We start from the raw sequence: 14,421 nt of genomic DNA on the forward strand, positions 1-14,421 counted from the left end.
TACATCTCGATACATCAAGTTCAACAGAATGGGTCAGTACTTGGCATAGTATCAATATGGATAGTCCCGGTAAATGGGCTTGTGATGCAAATTTCACCAAATTTGAAGACGTCAAATCGCCGAAATGGTCCACTAGAGGATGGACTTTGCAGGAATTGGTCCTAAGCAAGATGGCGTTTTATGTGAACAATCTCTGGGAGCCTTTACCCAGAGTTGTAGAAGGTTTGGGACCGTATTACTACCATTGTTCTTATCTTCAACAGCATATACCCGAACAAGATACAATCAATGCGCCTAAAGAAGCGAAATCTTTTCTTTCCAACTTGGAAAATCTGAAATCACTCATGGATACCAGTGAGAAGGTACGTAGATATTCCAGGTCCCCATGAGACCACGCCTTCAACTAGAGCTTTAAATGAGCTAACAAGACATAGATCTCTTATTTTGATTCAACAGAAGACCTAGAAAGATCAAGAAGAATCATAGGTATTCTTGGCTATCTTGGAGTACAATTCCCAGGAGAAATGAACGACGATAATTCAGGCGCCTATATTCGGGATATAATATCTCGTGCAGGGTATGATATTGAATCACGAATCAATATGGAGACATCCACCGCTGAGAACCTCCGGATACTGTTCACAACACTTGGTTTCAATTTGAATCGCAATTCAATCCGAGCTCAAGTAAGGACTTTGATCAAACTTCTGATTAGAAAGTTAGTCGATGATTGTTCCCCTGCTATTGAAGCTGATCGGAATAAAGTCTCTGAATTCACAAAGGTACCTCCACCTGAGTGCTGTCGTGGACTTAGCAGACCAACCCTTCCAGCTCACGATACCTTGTCATTAGCATCATATCGAGAATGTACAGTTCCTATCGATAGAGTTTACTCACTTATGGGAGTTCTCGGTGTAAAGTTTTCAGCATTCCATGCAGAAGGTCCAACCAAAGCACTTTGTCGGCTACTTGACGAGGTTGTTATTACTACTAATGATGTCTCAATCTTCAATTGGGCCAGGAAAGATCTTGGAAGCCCGATTAGAGGACGATCTCTATATCCGTCAAGCCTGACTGCCTTTAGTCCGGAGAAAACGGAGAATTATTTCACTTCAAGGAATGGTGAATTAGCGGCGGCATCCAAGGAAAAGAGATATAGATTGCAAGATACAGCATCTAAGATTACTTTACTATTGCGTCAAACCATTGATTTTATCAGAAGAACAGCCCATCAGGATATTCCGACCGTCTTACTCCAAACTATTCTCAAATTTATTGAGGATATTAGCTTGAAGGAACTTAGGCCACAATTGGGCCACCTTGGAAAACTGGTTGTATACCTCGAGAACACTTCAACTTTCGAGAAGTACAAACCAAAAGTTGGCTATAGAACCGAGAAAGAAAAGGCTGAAAAATCACTTGTTCATGAAGAAGAGAAGCCAGCAACCCAAAATGACGGAAACTTTGCTTCGAGGTTTGGGTTTAAAACACCTCAAAGACCTCAAATGCCACAGATACCACAGATGCCGCAGATGCCACATATTTCCGCACCAAAGCTCAGTATGGGACTTGGGGGATTTGGAAGAAAGGCGAAGGAACCATTGAACCCTATGAAGGAAAGTGTGAATGCTCCACTCGCCCTTCACGTCGAGCCAGAAATTTCAGCGGTCGAATCTTCAACGGAAGAATCAAAAAGTTTGATCGATGAAGTGAATCATTGGTTATCCCAAGATCAAGATATCAACAGCATTCCAAAAGAATTCCAACCACTTTTTGATGAGATTAAAGCTCCAAAATTGAATGGTCCTCCCATGGGGAAACGTCAAAAGCCACAGATAACTCGAGAACTTCTAGGTTCTAGTATGATATGTCCAAATCCAATCATGCTTACAACTTCTGGTATTGAAGGCGTCTTTGATATCCAACGGGTCATAATCGAGATGCAAAATCCCGAACTCCTCCGATATCAAGTACAAAGCGCAGTGAACGATAGTCAAAAGATAAGCGGACATTGCACAATCAGTACTGCACTTTCTATGATAAAAGTCAATTTCACTTGTGAAGCAGGGGCCTTGAAGAAACAATTGGATGTTTGTGATGTGGTTCAGAGAGCACTGTCTGACCAAGAGGATAAGAGAACAGTTGGTTTAATGAATCCTAGACCGGCTCTTACCACAGGACAAGAAAGTGATAGCTATTACAAGAAACTAACCTCGCTATCCTCTGGCTTCATGGGGAAAGTGCCTGAAAATGTTGATCCCACAGAACAAATTCAGACTGCCCCTACTCCAGATTCCGCGGCTCAAGTACAAGGCCCAGGCGAGAATTCAGAGCAACTTCGTGTGGTTCGTATGTTGGATTTTGTCCAAGAAAATGATATCAATCTCATTGTAGGTGAATGGGTTCTCGCCAGGTTTACAGGCGTTGAAGGGGCGAAATGGTTCCTATGTCAATTGGAACTGGGGTCGACTCACAGTTACTATGGACGACGGATCGCCACAGATGAAATTGACTTTGAGAATGTGGTACCTGAACCTGGACTTGTTGACCATTGGGAAAGCTATATGAGAAATAAGAAAAACGAACTTTGTCGTATTGTAAATGTGTTGGTTCAAGGACGGGTAGCTCGACAGTACGCGGACTCAGTCACCAGCTCGGATATCAAACCCGAGATTGATGATGATTCAGATCACGAGGGCTCCGAAAATAAAGAAAAGCTCAAAGACTTTCTTTTCAGGAGAGGGACACTCATTGGCGCCGAACTTGTACAAACGTTGACCGATATCTGGGGTGAAAGATTGGATTCAATGTTGAATGATACCATTCTTCAACAAGTTCCAAAAGGACTTAGAGCTGCGATTATGAATTTGAACGAGAATGAGGATTTATTACCAGCTATGTTTCTGAGTGGTATTCAGGTACATATGTTTTAAAGAGCGAGGATTGGCTTAATTATTCTAATATGAAAGACTGTTTGCGCGTTCGTACTCGGCCATTTTGATGTTGTGAATTGAAAAACTTTAAATTTCAGCCACAGTGGCTTGACGGACATTGTTCATTCCTTGTGTAACCTTACCTAATGAGGTACCACCTAGGCACGTGCTAGGTACCTAGCTGTAAATTCATAGGTTCATAGATTCGTACTTTGACCAATAGCATTCCCCACTTCGGGTAGAAGACCCACCAACCAACCAGCCCGGACTTCTGAATTCTCACCCACAAAGTCGGGCAGAATTTTGTGATTAACCTAGCCCAACCACCTCTTTCATGACATCGAGATTCGAAACATCCGAAAACTCATTGACGCTTTCTAATGAAAGATCTAAAGATCATATCTATTGGGATCAAGTAAGTATCAATAATATTGATTGAGTCTGTTGTATATAAGATTATCATCTTGCCACCTGGCTAGGTAGCATCTAGTAAGATTCAGCCTGAGATTGAGATGTAGCTATGAACATATCATAGTAGAACACGATTTGAAAGGGAAATTCTCGTGATCGAGTACGTACGTACAATGGTGTACGGCGTAAGGATACTCCTCACCGTGTGCTTGCGAGCCGATGTGGATATTCTGTCTCAGCCCTTTTGTGTAAGCCGAAAAAGCCACAAAGTTGGGGGTCGAGGGGGTCTAACAAATGTGAATGGCGATTATAAGCTTAATTTGAATGCCCTGGAACCCTCCAACTTAACCCTGTCCTGCATACATATCCAGTAACCAATACAAAAGTGATTTGCCGATCTATATACGCCGTTGGGTTATTTCCATTGCCGCTCTGAAATGCATTCATCGTGGGCTCATGCTTATTCTTTTTCTTGAGTATTTGTAAATGGGGCCCCCATATTCCATAGCCCCTAGTTCATTGGCCCCTCAATCTCACTATAAGCGCCAGCTTCTTACGTGAGGACCTAATCTTTTTACTTCAGCCAGTTTCAAATTTTAAAACTCTTCAAATATCTGAACGACCCTAAGAACTAATTGCAACTCAGAGGGCGACTTCTTTCATCCAAAATCCTCAAAACTATCTTGGTGTCGACCACAACATTTCCAGATTCTCATTCGTGAAACGGGAAACTTTTCGGATAAACAACGGTGACACCAAGACCTGCGGCATAACCCTACCAAGGAATTCCGCTATCATGGTAGACGTTGTATCTATTATCATCGCCGTCGTATCCCTCCTGGGTTCGCTCGCGGCAGCAGGTTTCACAGGGTGGATCTCATATTATTTGGACCAAGCCAAACAGCGTAAAGCCACTAAAGCTTTAATTCACAAATATCGAGATCCTCTCACACTTGCTGCATATGATCTTCAATCTCGAATATGGGGTCTTGTAAATACTTTACTCGACTATTATGAAGATGAAGAAAAACAAGAGAATATCTATGTCTACACCGCCTTCTTGATTGGACAATATCTTTCATGGACATATATTCTACGCCGACAAGCACAATTCCTGCAATTTTCAACAGATCAGACAAATCAAAAACTCAATCAAATTTTGGACGCTATAACGGATCAATTCAGTTGGGATAGACACGCAGGGGAGGATCCTTTCATGCTCTGGCGTGGACAACAGATGGCCATTGGAGAAGTAATGACTATTGAAGAGGAAAAGGAACAACTTTATTGCATGGGATTTGCTGCTTTCTCAAAGAAATATCATACTGATGCCGATTTCAAAAAGTGGTTCCTACCAATTGAAAGAGGTGTCAATATGCTTGTGGATGCACGCCGACGACAAGATCCCATTGCAACTTTTCGATTGCGTCGATTACAACATCTTTTAATTGATTTGGTCCTTTTATTGGAATTTCATCGTGCAAGAAATGGACCAAATACGCAATTGAAAGTTAATGCTGCTGCGTATGAATGCAAGTGCGAAAATTGTCCAGGTGATCTTGTGTCACATCCGACTGAAAAACTCCCAGTTTAATGCTTTGATTTGGAAGCATTAAATGTGCGTCATGCAGGGATATGTGTAGTGCCAGCTACCTTAGATAACTCTAGAGCGGGAGATATTGGTAATGGGTGGTTTTCGAAAGACTTGACGATGAAGACGAAAAGAGGAGGATTGGATTCAATTGATCGATACGGATCAATATGCTTCAGCTATTGCAATCGATGCAGATGATGAATCTCGTGGAGATAATGGATATGGAACAATACGAAGTTATGATGAATATGTTAGCTTGTAAGCATTGTGTTATGATGGATTTTGAGGAGTTGGTGATATGGTCATTTGGGATAAAATACCCAAACATAAGGGAATGAAATGAGTTTCATATATAGTCGAATGACTTGCTTAGATACAAACGTAGACGTGTATCAGAATCATTTTCGGTGACGATTCAAGAGTGATATCAAGTCGCCGTACATGCAATTGATGAGTTATGATGTAAATGAAGCACAAGAGGTAGGAGGATAGGTAGGTAGGTACTTGGATATATGCTTATATAACCCTAGCATTTCCCCGCCATTAATCTCGAAGGAAGCTTAATGACGATTCCGATATTCACCCGGACCTGTACAGATTTTGAGATGTGCAACAAATTAACTTACCGCTGAGCGTCATGTGATAAGCACGTGCCGATAATCTCGTTGGTCGCAATCTTTCGACGCTATATACGACACTTCATACGGGACGGGAAACATTCTCCATCCTTCGCACTATTCAACAAGCAGATCTATCAAATATTCGGGCATTTAAATTGACTAGTAGTTATAATCACGATAGTCAATTCTTCTTATTGTGACTTAAAGGCATGAAATCGTTGCACCTGTGTACAATTTCGACGCTCCAATCAGGGAGCAAAAGCTTTACATTTTCGTTCTAACAACGTTCCATCCTCTCTAGGGAAGAATCAAAAGAGTACATCTTCGACGCGATGATTCCTTTTTCTTCCCGTAAGTCTTTGGCGCGTTCGTTATCTATGGACAGTTGACTGAGAGATTTGCTTCAAATGGATGCCTCTTCCCCCAGGTTTTAGATCGCACAACAATTGCAATGTTCAATGACCACGACGTACGATGAACTTTTACGCAGATAATCGTACGGGTGAATCCGGTGGAAGTTTAGTTTACATTTTATCTTTTCGTAGGCTTTGATTAATTCGTTCAGCTATCAGGTTTTCATCTACGAGTTGTTCAGAAGTGTCTTCGATAATACAGTTATCCACCAGGTGGGCTCTCAAGGCTGGCATCGGAATGACTTTCAATGCTCTATTAAGCGGCAAGTGAAGTGGTTTCTCGTGCTCCTTGATATCGCAAAGTATTCAATTCAACAGCTGAGCATGACACTTCTGTAAGCGCAGCTATGGATCGCTTCCATGGATCGCCTCCAACCTTTCTATATCACTGACCTTTACGGTTGTTATTTTGCGATGAGTCAAGGGCAAGTCATCTAGATGAGTTCCATATCATCGACGATATCGTTACCATCCTCAAAAGGGGTATCACGCACTTCAGCGATTTCCTGTTCCAACAGCTCATATATTATGGATGCCATTCAGCAGAATTAAACATAAGACCTGCTCCGTTTTTGATTTTCGTGGTGATTATTCCCAGAATGATGCAAGATGTTTTCAACTCTCATGTTTTTGAATTCATTTTAATACATGCAATACCTCTACCAAAGCATTGAATGTAAGCTTGAGGTGCATGGTAAGCTTTCTTAGAATCACCGATTTCTGAATTTGGGACTCCTACCCCTCGATTTTCGCGAGATCAGCAGTCAACTAGACTCCTCCAACCAATCAGCATTTGGAAGTAAAAGGAAAAATGCAAGTCAACAAAAGGACCGTGGACCAGCTCATCTGAAATCGTTTTGGTGAATAACTGACTCTGAATGACCCCCTCCTCTTCGCTCATATTTTATCATATAGCTGCCGTAATCTACAAACTGAAATATAAATCAAGTCTCCAAGTAACTTCCCACAATTTTCCCTCTAAGTCCGCCAAAAGACCATGGGCTTACTCCAGGCTCTACGTTCTTGAGATATGAAGTCTACCCCACTATTCTTACATTCAGACATACTATGCACCAACACGAGTCGATCTTGTCCTTTCACGGGTACCGTAAGGTTAATCCGCATTATCCTAAAGTCTTACATCTTCGAATCATATCTGCTTACTTTATTGCAATGTTTAAAAGGAAGCGAGAGCCGGTTTAGCTTGGATAATTTTCATTGAACTCATATTTTCCTCAAAATGCATTTCATCCGATGCCAATGTCTTGTATTTTTCTTTTCCTCCTCAGTACTAACGATCTTCGCAAAAGCAACAGAACAATCTGTTCAAAGCTTAATCAATCTCTTGGAACGAAGACTACCTGCTCATGTTAATGACTTTGAGTTTCGAATAAAAGGTAATCATACGTTCGGAGAAACGAATGATGAATATGTCGTATCTCAAACTGTTGCAGGAAAGATCTTGATTGAAGGTAATTCACTGAGTGGTATTGCTGCTGGGTACGTGATCCATATCGGATTTATATTTGACATCCTAATTAAGAAGATAGTTTACATAAATGCTTTACAGAAATTTTGCATGTAGATATCTGGTGGTATATTGGTTCTCAACTTCATCTTGCTCCTGAAAGTTTACCAAGTCTGAATTCGACGTTGAAAGGATCAAGTATTGTACCATGGCGTTATCATTTCAATACCGGTAGGTGCAATGATTTCCTTCCAAGCTACTTTCATCTGATGAGTATGCTACATGATGAAAATATCTTAACAAACAATTCCTAGTCACTTTCTCATATCAAGCCGCTTTTTGGACCTGGGAAGATTGGAAACTTCAATTATATTGGATGTCTCTTCATGGTATCAATCTCTCTCTCGCCTGGGTCGGTTATGAGAAGACATTACTTACCACACTCCTCACAATTGACCTCACTACTGATGAGATACTTTCATTTTTCTCCGGTCCTGCCTTCCAAGCTTGGAATCGATTTGGTAATATACAAAGATTTTGGGGTGGTGCCATTCCACTTGCTTGGATTGAAGATCAACATCTCCTTCAAAAGAAAATTGTACGAAGAATGGTAGAATTAGGTATTACGCCTGCATTACCTGCTTTCACTGGTTTCGTACCAAGAGAATTGAGAAGGGTAGCTCCTAATGCAAACATCATCAATGGAAGTGATTGGGGAAATCTTTTCCCAGTCGAATATTCAAATGATACTTTTCTTTACCCAACCGACCCTCTCTTCAAGACTTTACAGCATACATTTCTCAATGTTCAATCCGAATATTATGGAAATGTTTCTCATATCTACACACTCGACCAATTTAACGAAAATATTCCCGCATCTGGAGATCTCTCATATCTAAGCAACATATCACGTGGAACTTACGAATCTCTTCAATCCTTCGATCCAAATGCTATTTGGATGCTACAAGGGTGGCTTTTCTACGCCGCTTCATCATTCTGGACACAAGACAGAGTCGAAGCTTATCTTTGCGGTGTTCTAAAGAGTGAGAGCATGTTAATAATTGATCTCTTTTCTGAATCATTCCCGGAATGGGAAAATACTAATCAATATTATGGAAAACCATGGATTTGGTGTCAAGTACATGGTTATGGTGGTACTACTGGTATATATGGTCAGATATATAATGTTACAAAGTCTTTGATTGAAGCATTCCGAAAATCGAATAAGATGATTGGAATGGGAAATACGATGGAAGGACAAGATGGTAATGGATTGATGTATGAATTACTTTTGTATCAAGCTTGGCATTCTAACCCTATTGATACCAAGGATTACTTCGAAGCTTGGGTAGCAAAACGATATCATATTCCTGGATTTAAGGAATTACCATCAGAAATACACTCAGCATGGGAGATTCTCCGCACAACAGCTTACAACAACACAAATCTAACTCTTGCAGATAGTCTCCCAAAATCCCTATTCGACATGCGACCCAATATTACCGAAAACCATGGAAGATTAGGCCAATCCTTGACAATCGATTTGTATGATCCTGCTGATTTGTTTCGAGCATGGAGCTTATTGTTTAATGCATCGGTGTTGGTTCCAGAACTTTGGGATGATGATGGATGGAATTATGATATTGTGGATATTACAAGACAAGTACTTGCGGAGACCTTTAAATTAAAATACGTGGACCTGATCGAGAGATATACAGCGGGGATTGATTTTGAAGAGACGAGTAAGACTCTGATTGGGAAAAGGTAATGGAAGGGATCTAAGAGAATTAATTGAGAAGTTAATGGAGGAACTCAATCTCAAGAGTAGCTTGAATTAATCAGGATTTCCGTAGATCCTCAAGCCATCGGAATACAATGTGATCTTTCCAATACTATATGACACTTCTTAGGATTTTCTCAATGACTACATCATGATTGGATTGTCCTTCCAATTTCAAAGGTGAAGGACGAAACCTAAATTCCCGAAACTTCCGCTGTCTATCATACATTATGACTAAGTCCTTACCTCGGTAATCTTTTCCCCAGTGGTTCATTCACTAAAAACACGTCATAATTTAGTGTTGGATCTAGTCAATGTAGTACAACTACTTAGTGAATGTAGTACTACTAGGACATGTAGATCCCCCGCATAATATTTAATAAATTCGGTCTCTTCCCACCTACAACTTCTTTTGCATACCTATTTCATTATCAACCCACGAAGCTCAGGACCCCAATTTCAAAACCATCTAACATCGCAAGACAAACGATTACATCCTATTTGTGAATCATCTTTCTCACAACACATCTTATTATATTTTCCATCCACGTTTTATCTCAAAAATCATCTATCCGGTTTGCCATCGATCCGACCAAAGCGGTCAAAGTCGGTCGAAATAACAGCACGGCAGCGTAGGAACAGTAGTAGCGGAAAGGAAAAACTTCCCCAACGGTACTCGATCTGACTTCGCATCTCAGATTCTTGTAGTTTCCTTTGAGACGTCTAGCTTAGACCATTCAAAGTGACTATTACCTTTTTTGACAGTAGGATAACACTCCCTGAATCTTGAAATAGATATAATACTTACACATCTTCAAGGCAGATAACTTGACAAGAATTACATTGACACCATGTCGAATAAGAGACGTTCATCAATGCCGGCGGCTGAAACCCTCGTGGAAGAAAAGGCGAATAAGAGACGACGAACCTCAATTCCGACGATCACATCCCCAGTCAAAGCCGTCGAGAGTATGGAAGAGATGGAGAACAAAGAGAAAACACAAATAGCTTCACTTCCATCCCAGAATTTGCCCAATATGGAGATCGACTGCCAATTATCAAAGTTTCCACAAGAAATTCTCCGTATGATTTGCTCTCACGTTGGCTCACACGAACTTTCCAACCTTAGGTTTGTTTCGCGGGACTTCTCCAGCGCAGCAGCGACCCATATGTTCAAAGAACTATCATTTAAATTCGAAGCTTCATCATTTCAAAATTTATTGCATATCGCCCGCAGTCCTCAACTTCGACGCCACGTTTTAAAGCTCACATGTAAGGGTCAATTTACAATGGGTGCTTACATAGAAGATTATTGGAGTCTACCACATGTTGAGTATCACTTCTTTCATCAACGTGAGCTGGCAGAGGTTTTGAAGAGGCTGCCAAGTCTCAATACTATTCGAATTGATACGAACCACTGTGATGCGCCAGATGAATATTCCATTATTACGAACGGATCGTTTGATACGTTTTGGAACTTTCTAAAATCAGCACTTGTTAATGTATCCAATTTGAGAGCAATAGAATTGTATTCACTCAAATTTGAACCTAATATCTACAAACTCAACCGATGTCCTACAGCATTTTCTAAGAGGGAGATGGAAAAACTCGAAATTTTAAAGGATTTCCACCTGTCGGTCAACCATTCCATCATTGATCAAGTTCCCGCGCTTCTTAATTGCATGCAAAACCTCAGGTCACTGTCTTTGGAAGAAGCGTCAAATACTGAACAGGGACATTGGGATGGCATGCGAGATATTTCCGAATTTATCAACCCAAGTACAGTATTTCCGTCATTGGAATCCCTCGCACTCAAATCTTTTCTTTTGAATCAGCAGTATTTCCAAGAGTTTTTACTCAATAACGCCAATTCTTTGCGCTCACTCAAGCTTGAGAATGTGAGTATCGAAAGTACAAAGGAAGAGTTCGATTCCAAGGAACATCTCAAGAGTAATCCATGGATTCGAATGTTCTACTTCTTTGCTCAATCGTTACATCTAGAGAAAATTGAACTGTTTGGGGAACTGCGTACATCATGTTCAGGACTTTGGAGTTCAGCGTGTTTGTGTCGACATAATTGCGATTCCTGTCGTTCATCGGCTTTGATGTTGAGCCTTCAAAATTTCATTACACATGTTGAAGGCTCATCATTTCCTTTACCACATCCAGATGAGGACCTTAGGCATGTGGATATAAAAAGGTACTACCTTTGGACCAAGGATGATGTTTACGAGGGCGCAACGGATCCTGGATTTTATTTGCTACCCCAACTGGCTAGGAGAGGGGAAATTCGATTATTGGAAAGAGAACCATTCAAAACTTCTACCTTCAAGTCATACATGCCATGGACAGAACCAGAGTCAAATTCAGATTCAGATTCAGATGATGGTAGGGAGGCGGAAGAAGAAGAGGCAGAGGGGGAGTGGGAAGATGGGGAAGAGGGTAAGGAGGGGGTATGGGAGGAGGAGGAGGAGGAGGGGGAGGAGGAGGGGGAGGGAGAGGGAGAGGAAGAAATTCCGAACAGACCAGATGGCAACTCTCCAAGACACTCCGCATTCCATTACACTATGACTCAAATCCGAGCCAACAGAAATCTATGGAACGATGAGGAGAGAAATTTCATAATGAATACCTTACTCGAGGGATTTATGGAAGACGATGAATGATTAGTGGGTGCTGCTATGGGCCTCGATTCAAAACCCACTGAAGGTCTGGAATGCAATCTCCACAGGAGAATCCCAGATTTGTTTCTACGCAATCATGTAAGAATGTCCTGATTCTCCAAACAGAGAAAAGAGAGATTTTCAATGTTATAGGAGCCGATGACTCTTGCTCCCCCACGAAAGCCCTCAATAGTTTATTTTACTTTGATTAATTTCATTTTTGTAGTTATTGTCATCTTCAGTGTCCAGGATATATCCATCAATGGAAGGGAAAAATTCTGGTTGGATTTGTTATTTTGGATGGATGAGGGAAATATGCGTGCAAATGGAGAGCAACATCATTGAATATTTCTGCATTTTACCGAAACTTTTCATATTGTACAAGATAGTCGAAAGCTGCGGGTGTTGGGCATATGGATCATCATGAATATCTTCTAAGAAGATTAGATTGAGCAAAGCATAGCGAATCAAATCAATGGGATATCATGTTTCACTAAAATCTCTTCCGATGTCCTCTGCATGTATCATGTCTGGATTCCATGCCTATCATTTGATGTGTAGAAATATTTTGCCGTGGTAACTGGCTACTCGCGACGAGGTGAACATGCAACATATACGGCATATATTTTGGATGTAACTCTCGAGCGCAACTTTGAACGCAGCTAGATACGGTATACTATAGACAATTTATGGTTGGCTTCTGCGAGTAGAGAGACTTTACTAATCATAGATGTTTCAATTTGCCTTTGTGCCCACACGAGAGGACAAAATACGGTCATCTCTTAGTGTTAACAGTAGATCGAGCATTGTCATTATCTATAGATAGAGAGCTATATTAGTGTACGCTAGTCCACGCTAGCTGATGGTAATCATTATTACGGTACCTAACGAGCGCTTTCAACAATAATACGGTATGAATTTCACAATTTTCTTTCTATCTTGACGTACTAAGTCTGGCTTATACATTCAGCTGTGTTGTATGATGAGGACCGTAACATCTGCTCATAGATATATGGTCCATTCTCCCCCCAGTTCTGACCTACTTTCTTCTCATTCTCACAAATATTCGTAGGGAAAACATTCAATCTACGAAAGAAATCCTATTCAGCCAGTCAAAATCGTCTATCATCATCCTAACGATAAAATTGGCATCGATCTACCATTCCTCGACCATTCATAATCAGAAGACATGGTTCAATCTACCTATGATACTCTGTTCAGCAAGGACATGACCTCTACAGGACAAGTCTCATCTGCCCCAGCTGTCACAAAGAGCAAGATCTTTGATTGGCAAAATAACTCTCCACTCAAGTAAGTATTCTTCTATCCTTGACCATATTCCGGATTATGCTAACCAACTTTATTAGACTCGGAAAGCAAATGATCACAATCACTGCCGGCGCTCATCAACAAAAGTTCCTAGTTCATGCCGACCTTATTACTCTTCAACCTCGTATCTTCCGTCGTCTTCGAATCTCTAGATCGGTTGATTCAGGTATATCATCAGGGTGGTTTGATGTTTATCAACCCGTTTCGTGCTCCGTATTTGTCCGCCTTCTTCAATTTGCCTATCATGGAAAATTGTTTCCTGGGATCTCCCTCGATACATTATGGCACCTATACCTCTTCGCCAACAAGAACAAAGCCCTAGATCTTGAGGATATTATCATGAATCGAATTATGGCTACGTATCGACCCGATAAGCAGGTCTTCCCAGAACCAAGACATATTGAACTTGGGTATAAATATATGAAGGAGAATTCTGCCGGGAGAAAGTTTCTTGCTTTGTGTTATGCTGCTATGATGCATGTTAATACAAAGCTACCCTCAACTTCTACCTATAATAAGGAAGCTCTAGTAGGATTAGGGAAGAAGTGCGATGGTCTCTTGATCGATGTCGCTAATCTCACGAATGGCAAGGGGTCTATCAATATCTCAGAGTGGGATCCCAGATATGCTCCTGAATGCTTGTATCATCATCATGCATGGGGAGTAGAATGTCAGAATCTCAGTTGAAAGGATTGAAGTAAAAGGGGAGGATTGGGTTGGCTCAATTGATTGAAATTCTCTACAAACATTGACAAGATCAATTTGAGAAAAAACAAGAGTCAAGGGATCATGGTCTTGTAAAATCACAAATAGAACAAATTTGAGCAGAATCTCGCTTTCATTGCAAGCTGATATAGCATACTCTTTTTAAGTGAGCAGCGCTGTCGAGCCATTGTTTATGAGCCCATATGTGAACCTCATGTTAAATCAAGGAAAATCTCCAAGCCAACGGAAAAAGAAACCCTGGAACAGTGTAGGCAATAGTATTTCCCATAATCCGTATACGAGTTAGTTTAATGGTATATATCAATTTTTTTCGAAATATATACATATATAATATAGAATTCAATACCATTGAAAGTATTCAATATTATTTACTTATTCAATACTATTAGTAATATACTAAAATACTGGAATTTATTATAAAGTATTCATTTCTATGTATATTAAACTATAAAATAACGATTTTATACAATTTTAATTAAGAGAT

At 40.6% G+C, this 14,421-nt stretch overlaps 5 protein-coding genes across 5 annotated transcripts; all 5 read left to right on the top strand.

The window, feature by feature from the left end:
• Positions 1-56: 56 nt before the first annotated feature.
• Positions 57-2,933, top strand: EAE97_012189 (uncharacterized protein; the record flags this gene model as incomplete). Its single annotated transcript, XM_038882703.1, has 2 exons — positions 57-362; positions 435-2,933. The coding sequence occupies 2 exons, from the start codon at positions 57-59 to the stop codon at positions 2,931-2,933; spliced, it is 2,805 nt and encodes a 934-aa protein (XP_038726444.1).
• Positions 2,934-4,140: 1,207 nt separating this feature from the next.
• Positions 4,141-4,938, top strand: EAE97_012190 (uncharacterized protein; the record flags this gene model as incomplete). The annotated part of the gene is made up of 1 exon (XM_038882704.1): positions 4,141-4,938. The coding sequence occupies one exon, from the start codon at positions 4,141-4,143 to the stop codon at positions 4,936-4,938; it is 798 nt and encodes a 265-aa protein (XP_038726445.1).
• Positions 4,939-7,211: 2,273 nt separating this feature from the next.
• EAE97_012191 (uncharacterized protein) lies at positions 7,212-9,207 on the top strand (the record flags this gene model as incomplete). The annotated part of the gene is made up of 3 exons (XM_038882705.1): positions 7,212-7,471; positions 7,522-7,670; positions 7,754-9,207. The coding sequence occupies 3 exons, from the start codon at positions 7,212-7,214 to the stop codon at positions 9,205-9,207; spliced, it is 1,863 nt and encodes a 620-aa protein (XP_038726446.1).
• An 863-nt stretch (positions 9,208-10,070) lies between these two features.
• Positions 10,071-11,885, top strand: EAE97_012192 (uncharacterized protein; the record flags this gene model as incomplete). The annotated part of the gene is made up of 1 exon (XM_038882706.1): positions 10,071-11,885. The coding sequence occupies one exon, from the start codon at positions 10,071-10,073 to the stop codon at positions 11,883-11,885; it is 1,815 nt and encodes a 604-aa protein (XP_038726447.1).
• Positions 11,886-13,071: 1,186 nt separating this feature from the next.
• EAE97_012193 (uncharacterized protein) lies at positions 13,072-13,898 on the top strand (the record flags this gene model as incomplete). The annotated part of the gene is made up of 2 exons (XM_038882707.1): positions 13,072-13,193; positions 13,250-13,898. 2 exons carry the CDS (start codon positions 13,072-13,074, stop codon positions 13,896-13,898), a joined length of 771 nt encoding a protein of 256 aa, XP_038726448.1.
• Between the last annotated feature and the right edge of the window lie 523 nt (positions 13,899-14,421).

The sequence above is a fragment of the Botrytis byssoidea genome (genome assembly GCF_014898295.1).
Source record: "Botrytis byssoidea strain MUCL 94 chromosome Unknown BBYS_056, whole genome shotgun sequence".
Taxonomy (NCBI): Eukaryota; Fungi; Ascomycota; class Leotiomycetes; order Helotiales; family Sclerotiniaceae; genus Botrytis; species Botrytis byssoidea.